Source organism: Grammomys surdaster, unplaced genomic scaffold (genome assembly GCF_004785775.1).
Source record: "Grammomys surdaster isolate TR1022 unplaced genomic scaffold, NIH_TR_1.0 355, whole genome shotgun sequence".
Lineage (NCBI taxonomy): Eukaryota > Metazoa > Chordata > Mammalia > Rodentia > Muridae > Grammomys > Grammomys surdaster.
The window spans coordinates 1-9,429 of NW_021604774.1; the positions used below are offsets into that span (position 1 = coordinate 1).

General features: G+C 44.7%; 1 protein-coding gene across 1 annotated transcript; it reads left to right on the top strand.

Annotated features, from left to right (window-relative positions):
- Window positions 1–5,834: 5,834 nt before the first annotated feature.
- LOC114631291 (zinc finger and SCAN domain-containing protein 5B-like) lies at window positions 5,835–7,900 on the top strand. Its single transcript, XM_028779591.1, has 3 exons — window positions 5,835–6,194; window positions 7,286–7,501; window positions 7,655–7,900. Exons 1-3 carry the CDS (start codon window positions 5,835–5,837, stop codon window positions 7,898–7,900), a joined length of 822 nt encoding a protein of 273 aa, XP_028635424.1.
- Window positions 7,901–9,429: the final 1,529 nt, after the last annotated feature.

Below are 9,429 nucleotides of genomic sequence, written 5' to 3' on the forward strand. Positions count from 1 at the left end.
CTCTGAAGCTGGCTAGGGGGAATCAGGGATTCCTGTCCTCCCTGTGAATTCAGTGCAGGACTTGACCTGAGCTGCCTTTTCATTGTCACCTGCAGGGGACAGTACTGAATAGATACAGCTATCTGGTTGGCTTCCAACCTGGGTTTTTTTTTTGTTTTTGTTTTTTGTTTGCTTGTTTGTTTTTCGTTTTGCTTTGTTTTGGTTTGGTTTTGGTTTTTCGAGACAGGGTTTCTCTGTGTAGCCCTGGCTGTCCTGGAACTCACTCTCTATACCAGGCTAGCCTCGAACTCAAAAGCAACCTGGGTTTTATTGACATTTGGAGCTGGTACTTCTTGGCTGCTGGGCCAATTTAATGTGGGCATTGCAGCATACCTGATTTCTTTTTTGTTTTTTAAATTTATTATTGGATATTTATTTACATTTCAGATGTGATCCCCTTTCTCAATTTTCCCTCCACCCAGGTATCCCATATTCTCCTCCTCTTGCTTCTATGAGGATATGCCTCAATCTACCCGCCCACTCCCACCTCCCCACCCACGAGTTCCCCCACGTTGGTGCGTCCAGCCTTCACTGGACCAAGAACTTTCTCTCCCACCTATGCCCGACAGTGCTGTCCTCCCCTACATATGCAGCGGGAGCCATTTGTCCCTCTCTATGTGCTCCCAGGTTGGTAGTTTAGACCCTGAGAACTCTGGTTGGTTGATATTGTTGCTCTCCCCATGGGGCTGCAAACCCTTTCAGCTCCTTCAGTCTTCTCTCTAACTTCTCCATGGGAACTCCATGATCAGTTCAATGGTTAGCTGTGAGTATCCACCTCTGTATATTTCAGGCTCTGGCAGACCTCGGAGGAGACAGTTATATCAGGCTCCTGTCAGCATGCACTTCCTGGCATCCACATCAGTGTCTACCTTTGGTGACTTCACAAAGGATGGATTGGATACCCAGGTGAAACAGTATCAGGATGGCCCCTCCTTCCGTTTCTGTCCAAAGCTTTTTCTCCATATTTGCTCCCATGAGTATTTTGTTATTCCTTCTAAGAAGCACCCACACTTTGGTCTTCCTTCTTCATGAGTGTCACGTGGTTTGTGAGTTGTATCTTGGGTATTATGAGCTTTTGGGCTAATATCCAATTATCAGTGAGTACATACCATGTGTGTTCTTTTGTGATTGGGTTACCTCACTCAGGACAGAAACTGAGGGAGGGGCCGTCTGAAGACCATTCCACCTGAGTATCCATCCCGTGTGCAGTCACCAAAGGTAGATGCTGATGTGGAAGTCAGGAAGTGCATGCTGATAAGAGCCTGATATAGATGTCTCCTCAGAGGTCTGCAAGAGTCTGACATATTCAGAGGCAGATGCTCACACCTAACCATTGAACTGATCATGGGGTTCCCAATGGAGGAGTCAGAGTGAAGACTGTAGGAGCTGAAAGGGTTTGCGACCGCATGAGGAGAGCAGCAATACCAACCAACCAGAGCTCCAGGGTCTAAACCATCAGCCTGGGAGCACATAGGGAGGGATCCATGGCTTCAGCTGTATATGGAAGGGTGGAGGGCACTGCTAGGCATAGGTGGAAGAAGAGATCCTTGGTCTCATGAAGGCTGGATGCCCCAGGGGTGGGGGAGTTTGAGGGTGGGGAGGTGGGAGTGGAGTGGGGAGGTTGGGGTACATTGACAGAGAAGCAGGAGGAGGGGTTGGGGATGGGGTAAGGGGATAACATATGAAATGTAAATAAAACATCCAATAAAAAAAAAGAAACAGAGTGTAATGAAAATTTAAAAGACACATTCATTCCTAAATAAAACGCTTAAGGACATATTTATAGGAAAACAAAGCCATACTTAACAAGCAAGCAGAAACAAAAAACAAAACAAAACAAAAAATATTGGCAAAGCTGGAGAGTAGCTGCACACACCTTTAATCCCAACATTCCAGCGGTAGAGGTAGGCAGTTTTCTGAGTTCAAGATCAGCCTGGATAACAGAGTTCCAGGACAGCAAGGGCCACATACAGAGACAGTGTTTCCAAAAACCAAGCAACCAAAAAAACCCAAACCCCAAACCAAAACCAATAACACACAAACAACAAAGGCAAGAGTCTCAGTGTTGAATGCTGTGAAGAGACACATGACCAAGACAACTCCTACAGAAGAAAGCTTTTAACTGGAGTTTGCTCAGTCTTCATAAATTGACTCCACTATCATGGCAGGGCATGCAGACCTATTCCATGACCAGAGAGCTAGACATGCCTACTCATTGATTTTATTTATTATTATTTTTCACTCTTTATTGTTTTTGGGAACAGGGTCTGTTTATGTAGCCCTGACTGTCCTGCTACTTGCTCTGTAGACCAGGATGCCTTGAGGTTCACAGACATCTGCCAATTTCTGCCTCCTGAGTGATGACATAAAAGGCATGCCCCACAACTGTCCAATTAAATTATTTATCTTTAAAACATAATTTTATTAACTTCTTAAAGAAATTTCATACATGTCCATATACCATTTCTTTTCATATCCTCCCCTGTTCCTCACCCTAAGTTGTCCCAGAGATTGAACTCTGTAAGGCTTTGCAAACTCTTGGCAAAGGCTTTATCTCTGAGACACACCCTCAGTATCTCAAGGCCTCATTTATTCTTTTAGAAACGATGTGATGTAGGCCAGGCTGGCTCCAAACTTCCTTTATAGCTAAAAATGACTTTAAACTTCTGATCCTCCTACCTGAGATTACAGGTGTGTGTCACCACACCCGGTTTTATACAATGCTAAAAACGGACCCTCTCAAGCTCCTTGCGTGCTAAGTCTTACACCCTGACATCTGAAGTGTATCCCCAGCCGAGGCAGACAAAATTGTTTGTTTATTTATTCTTTTTTGTTGTTGTTGTTTTGTTTTTTGTTTGTTTTTCCAGACAGGGTTTCTCTGTGTAGCCCTGGCTGTCCTGGAACTCACTCTGTAGACCAGGCTGGCCTTGAACTCAGAAATCCGCCTGCCTCTGCCTCCCAAGTGCTGGGATTAAAGGCATGTGCCACCACTGCCCAGCATGTATTCATTTTTTAAAGGTATGAGATTTCATCTCTTTGAATTCCCTAAACCAGCCTTACACTCAATCAGAAACCCAGGCAAGCCTTGAATTGACAATCCTTAGGGCTCAGCCTCCCCAGTAGCTGATATCATGACCACACCCTGGTAAGTTAATCAGTTTATCCCCTCCCACCGACAGTCCCACCATAAATCTATCCTCTGGGTTTCTAAAATGAGATCTGAAATGGCGTCTAAAGGGCTTGAGGCACTCTCTGAGCAGACTAGTAAGCGGAAGACAATTCTGATCCTCCCTATATAAGCTATGGCTCTGTGGCTCCCAGCATTTCGCAGAGAACCAGCACTGTGAAGACAGACCTGGGAAGACAGGCAACTGCATACTCGAAGACAGGACAAGCGAGGTAAGTTCACCAAGGAGGAAGGCAAACTAGCAAAGCTGTGTGTTCTGATGCGGACACAACGGAGGCTCCCTCAAGCGTTAACTTGCTCAAGGTACCTTTAGCTAGGCAGTATGGCCCTGAGGCAGGAGGATGGTGAGTTCCAACCAGAGGAGGCAGCATGTGGAGGTGCATTCTCAACAAACAGAAAGAACTCCCAGGTCCCTTGAACTCCTACTGTGTCCTTTTTGATGAGCATCTTTCTTCATTGGAACTCAGCTCCTGGTGACAATCGTGTTGCTGTGTCAGACTCCAAGAGTAGATTCTATTTTGCTCAGATCTCTATCTCTATGCTGGGTTGTGGGGTCACGTGGTTGCATGTTTGAATTTTCCTTTTATTTTACTTTCCTCATGAGGTAGTCTAGTTCTAGAACCCATGCTATTCTGGAACTCCGTCCTCCTGCCTTAGCTTCCAGAGCTAGAAGCAGAAGTGGGAATCCTCAGGCATTATTTTAAATTAACATAATTACAGCAAGCCTTGGACATTAAGAATACCAGAGTCCATTGTGGAGAGGCTTACCTGGAATCCCAGCTCTCAGAAGGTAGATGAAGCAGAGGATTGCTATAAAGTTTATGGTAAAACCCTACAATGGGATGAGTTTTAAGCTAGCCTGGGCTATTCAACCCAACCGTATCTCAAAACTAACAATAAAGACAAAAACCTGAAACCATTTAGGAACAAGTTCAAATCAATGATGACACTAGTTCTTGGTTAAAATCTAATTTCTAGCTGTGTTGGTGGCACACTCTTTTAACCCCTTGCACTAAGGAGGCAGAGATAAGTGGATCATTGTGTTGGAAGCCAGCCTGATCTACAGAGGGAATTCCAGGACAGTCAAAGCTACAGAGTAAAAAGAAATAAACACAAATTCCTGAAACATTTAAATGTATTAGATTTTTAACACCATATATGTGGGTAGAGGATGACGTGTGTTGGGTTTTTTGGGTTTATTTGTCGATTTTTTCTTTTTTTTTTTAATTTATTTTTGAGTAGCAGGGCTATAACAGATTCAAGGCAAGTACCCTACCAACTTAGATATATCTACAATCTTGAAATCTTCTCACCCACTGCCTCCCTCCCTCCTTTCCTCTCACCCCTTTCTCCCTCTCTCTCCCCCCGCCTCTCTCTCTGACAGAGACATGGTATTTCATTTTTCTGTGTAACCCCGGTCTGACTAGAACACACAGATCTACCTGCCTCTGCCTCTGCAGTTCTGGAATTCAAGGCACACACCACTATGTCTGCAATTTGCTACAGTTTACTTCATTATCTTAATTAATAAAATAAAAAGGTTAGACCTGGCACTGTTCACTCAGACTGGAAGGTCTCTGAGTTTGAGACCAAGCAGAGCAACCCAGAAATGTTGTCTTATAAAGTTTATTTTTCTGTAGAGATAGCTCAGCAGTTAAGAGCACTGGCTGCTCTTCTAGTGAGCTCAGATTAAATTTCTAGCAGCCACAATGAGGCTCATAATTGCCTACAACTCTCAGGCTCTCTAAGGCCCTGGGTACTAGGCACAGAGGTAAATATATATATATATATGATGTATACATAAAAATTTAAAATGTGTACAAAATGTATACACATACTATTTAAAGTTATTATTGTTTTGCCAGGAATAGTGACACATGCCTTTAATCTCAGCTCTTGGAAGTTAAAGACATCCAGGTCTCTGAGTTCAAGGCCAGCCTGGTCTATATAGAGACCATGACCTCATCTTCCTCAGTAATCCTGGCCTGGAGGTGTGAGCCACCCCGGTGTTTTTTAGTTTCTTGGTTTGTTTTAGAGTCTCTTATAATTCTAATTTCATTTATACAGCTGGTATTTTAAGTTGTAATTATTTTGTTATGAAATATAAATGTTTTTCTATTATCCTTTTGTGTTAAATTTTCAAACAAGTACCAAGTTTTAAGCTATACTTGCAAAGTAATTTAGATCTATTTTTTATAACTATCAATTTTTTCATTAAAACTTTCCTTTTTCTGTTTTGTTGAGACTGGATTCTCTGTGTAGCTCTGGCTGTCTTGGAACTCATTCCCTGTAGACCAGGCTGGTCTGAACAAACATGCATCTAACTGCCTCTGCCTCACAAGCATCCCGGATTAAGGGAGGGTGCCAAGACAACCAGCAGCAATTTTGTGTGTTTTTAACAGTGGGAATGTCCACAACTGTTTGCGGGAGGATATGTTCTGAGAAATGATATCTAGAAGGCAACAGAATAAAACTAATCTACTTCCTTCTTGCCTTCCCAGGAGTCTGACCCAACATCAAGCCTATCTCTGAGGCCAAACGGGTAGGCTGGTTTACACAGGAGTCACTTCAAACTTTTCCTAGACCAAGGGAAATATTCACCACAGATATGGCAATGAATGTGCCATCAGACAGCCTTGTCAGGTCAGGGCAGCCACTATCCCTGACATCTCAGGTAAAACATGGAGAAAAGGAAAACTACAATCCCGAGTTTTGGTACAAGAAGTTCCGAGATTACAAACCACTGGAAGGGTCTGACCCGATCCAGAACCTGAGGAAGATCTCTGACTTATGCCATCAGTGGCTCAGGCCCGACCTCAACAGCAAGGAGGAGATCCTGGATCAACTGGTGTTGGAGCAGTTCCTAAACTGCATGCCATCAAAGTTTGAAACCTTAGTGAAGGAGAGCGGAGTGAAGAGCTGCAAAGACCTGGAAGAGATGCTGAGGGAAAGGAGATCCCACAAGTCGGTAAGCAGAGTCTACGCTGTGCACTCTGGGAAAGACCGCTGTGGGGGCTTGGTGACCTGGGAGCAGGACTGGCACAGACTCTTTCCCCCGCCTTTTTTTTTTTTTTTTTTTTTTGTTTTTCGAGACAGGGTTTCTCAGTGTAGCCCTGGCTATCCTGGAACTCACTCTGTAGACCAGTCTGTCCTTGAACTCAGAAATTCGCCTGCCTCTGCCTCCCAAGTGCTGGGATTAAAAGCGTGTGCCACCACCGCCTGGCGAGACTCTTTCCCTTAATGAGTGGCTCTCAAGGGGAAAGGGTTGCTTCCCAAGAGATAAATGACAGCTTCTCGGGACTTTTACGGACTTGTTTGTCTTTGTGAAGGTTAGATAGAAACTTCATTTAGAAGCCAAGGGGGTGTCCAGATCAGAAATAGTGCAAGCTAACAGAACAATCACCAGCTCATTGAGTCAGGGGACAGAAACCATTTTTTTATTTTCTAATTTATTGTTTATTTTATGTGCTTTATATATTCATGTGTTTTCCCTGCATGTCTGGGTGAGTACCAGTGCCCTGCAACTGGAACTACAATTTTGAGCTGCCTGTGGGTGCTGGGAATTGAACCTGGGTGCTCTGGGAAAGCAGCCTGTGCTCCTACTCTCTGAGCTAACTCTCCAGTCCCTTTGTTGCTGTGGTTGTTGTGCTGTTGTTTTAATCTGTATGTTTTCTTTGCACTCATGATGCCCTTGAGGCCAGAGGAGGACATCAGGTCCCCTTGGAACTGGAGTTACAGTTAGGAGCCACTCTGTTGGTGCAGGTGTGTGACCTTGAACAGTCAGTGAACAAAGAGCAGTACTCATAATCACTGAGCCCTCTTTCCAACCTTTCTGCCCCAGATTCTTTGTCATTGAAACAGGGTCTTATGTAGCCCAGGTTGGTCCCCAACTCATACTGTAGCTGAGTGACCTTGTGGACCAATCCATGCTCAGAAAGACAGATTTGCAAACATTCTACGCTGGGCTGCTAAGTTGGAACAGAAGCAAGAGTGCTTGCTGGGAGAACTAGATCCAGGCTCTTACTCCAGGTCTCACCCCAACTCCCTTTCTCCCCACAGTCCATAATCGACTACCAAGGACAGGCATGCCTCCTTCGGGATCCCAGTGTTGGGAAGGATGAAGCCCCAGAGGAGACATGGGATCCTATTGATTTGTCCCAAGAGCACCTATCAAGTAGGACGACGGAGTCTCTCAACAGAGGCCAGGCCAGCCTGAAGCAGCAGAGCCCAGAGCTACAGAACCTCTCAGAAATGGAAGAGCCATCCACCAGCCAGGTGAATGCATGTCATTATTTCTCGATGATTTGAGAGAAGGAGCTAGATGTCGGGAGTTTGGAGATGTTTGGTATGTTGTTGGGTTGGACACACTGACCATATTCCATGCTTAGACATTGTTGCGCAGTATGAGAGAAGCCTACACCTGTGCAGTCTGGAAAGAAGTTCGCCCACTGGTCCACCCTGCAGGGCCACAGACGGGTTCACACAGATGAGAGGCCTTATATGTGTCAGATTTGTGGGGAACGCTTCGGCCACAAGGGCAGCCTCACTGTGCATTTCCGCATCCATCTCGACGACGTGAAACCCTACAGCTGTAAGAAGTGTGACAAGCATTTCCGACAGCAGGGGACTTTGAAGAGACATATGAAAACCCACAACAGAAACGGGTCTGGGTGACTCTGGATCCAGTTTTTTCCTGGAAAGACTGAGATTGAAATCTTTTCCCAGAGAAATGGATGCTGGGTTGCCCCTAGTGGATGAGGTGTCATCCCTTCATGGTCATTGTATAGAGTGTTCATTTGTGGTCTCTTTCACTATGCCCTGTGGGTTTTCATTTGTTTGAGATAAGATTAGAACATATATACTAATTTTAAATTAAATGTTTTAAAATTAAATTTTCTTTAAGTTATTCATCTGTTCGTCGATTTGCTTATTTACTTAGAGACAGGGTCTTTCTCTGTAGCCCTGTCTATCCTGAAGCTCACTATGGCGACCCGTCTGCTTTCTAGATCAGAGATCCTCCTGTCTGCTTCTGGAGCGATGGGATTAAAGGTGTCAGAGCTCATATTCTGTGTTTGTGTTTCCTGTAATTTAAAAACACCCTATAACTCAGTGGTTAAGATCTTCCAGAGGTCCTGGGTTCAATTTCCAGCAACCACATGGTGACTCACAGTCATCTACAATGGGATCTAATGCCTTCTGGTGTGTCTGAGGACAGTCAAAGTGTATTCATACATACAATAAATAAAAATCTTAAATAAAAAAAATCATACTATCTCTTTGCCTGGTACCTCAGCCTTAGCTATGACCTCCAGGTTCCCCTAGCTCCAACTGGATCACGACCCCCAACTAGGGGAATTCAGGAGTTGCTGTCCACACTGCAGTAGCCCCTCAAGGCTAGCTTCACCAAGCTGCCAGTAACCCACCCAGCCTTCCTGCTTTCTCCTCCTTCACACTTTTCGGCAATCAAACTCCCCTCAAGTCCTTTTTTCTCCTGGGACCCAGAAGCCCCAGCTTTTTCCCTTTGCCCAGCAATTGGCTTCTACCTTTTTCATTGACACAATCAAGAGCCAAACATGGAAACCCCTTTCCCTACTTGTGTGCATGGGTCTGTGTGGCATGTCATGTATGTGCAGGTCAGAGGGAAACTTGTGAGAGTTGGTTTACTCCTTGGTTATTGTGGGTCCCTGGGATTGAATTCAGGTTGTCATGCTTGGTGCAGGTAGATGCCCTATAAAGTTAATTTAGGAACATGGTCCCAGGACATGGTCACAGTCTTTTAGCCAGGATGATCTTGAATTCCTAATCCTGCCTTTCCCCAATTCCGGGGGTGGGGGGGAGTATATTGCAGGTGTGCACCCCTACACCCAGTTTTATGTAGTGCTGGAGATTGAATTCAGGGCTTCTGCATACTAGTTAAGCACTATCAAAAATATGTTTTTTTTAAAAGATTAAAGATCTTGATGTGTACTATTGCCTGCTCCTGGAACTGTATAACCCAGGACGGTCATGAGCTAACTTCCTGCCTCTGTCTTTTTAAAAACATTTCTATTTTATGTGCATTCGTGTTTTGGGTATTTCTGTATGAGGGTTTCAGATCACCTGGAGCAGGAGTTACGGACAATTGTGAGCTGCCTTTTGGGTCACAGGTATTGAACCTGGGTCCTCTGAAAGAGCAGCCCCTGAGCCATCTCTCCAGCCCCTCC

Bases quoted from the DNA above. Each gene is read 5' to 3' on its own strand.
- LOC114631291 (XM_028779591.1), top strand. From the start codon at position 5,835: ATGGCAATGAATGTGCCATCAGACAGCCTTGTCAGGTCAGGGCAGCCA. The intron at 6,195-7,285 runs GTAAGCAGAGTC...TTCTCCCCACAG, and splicing joins AAAGGAGATCCCACAAGTCG to TCCATAATCGACTACCAAGG. The intron at 7,502-7,654 runs GTGAATGCATGT...ACACCTGTGCAG, and splicing joins AAGAGCCATCCACCAGCCAG to TCTGGAAAGAAGTTCGCCCA.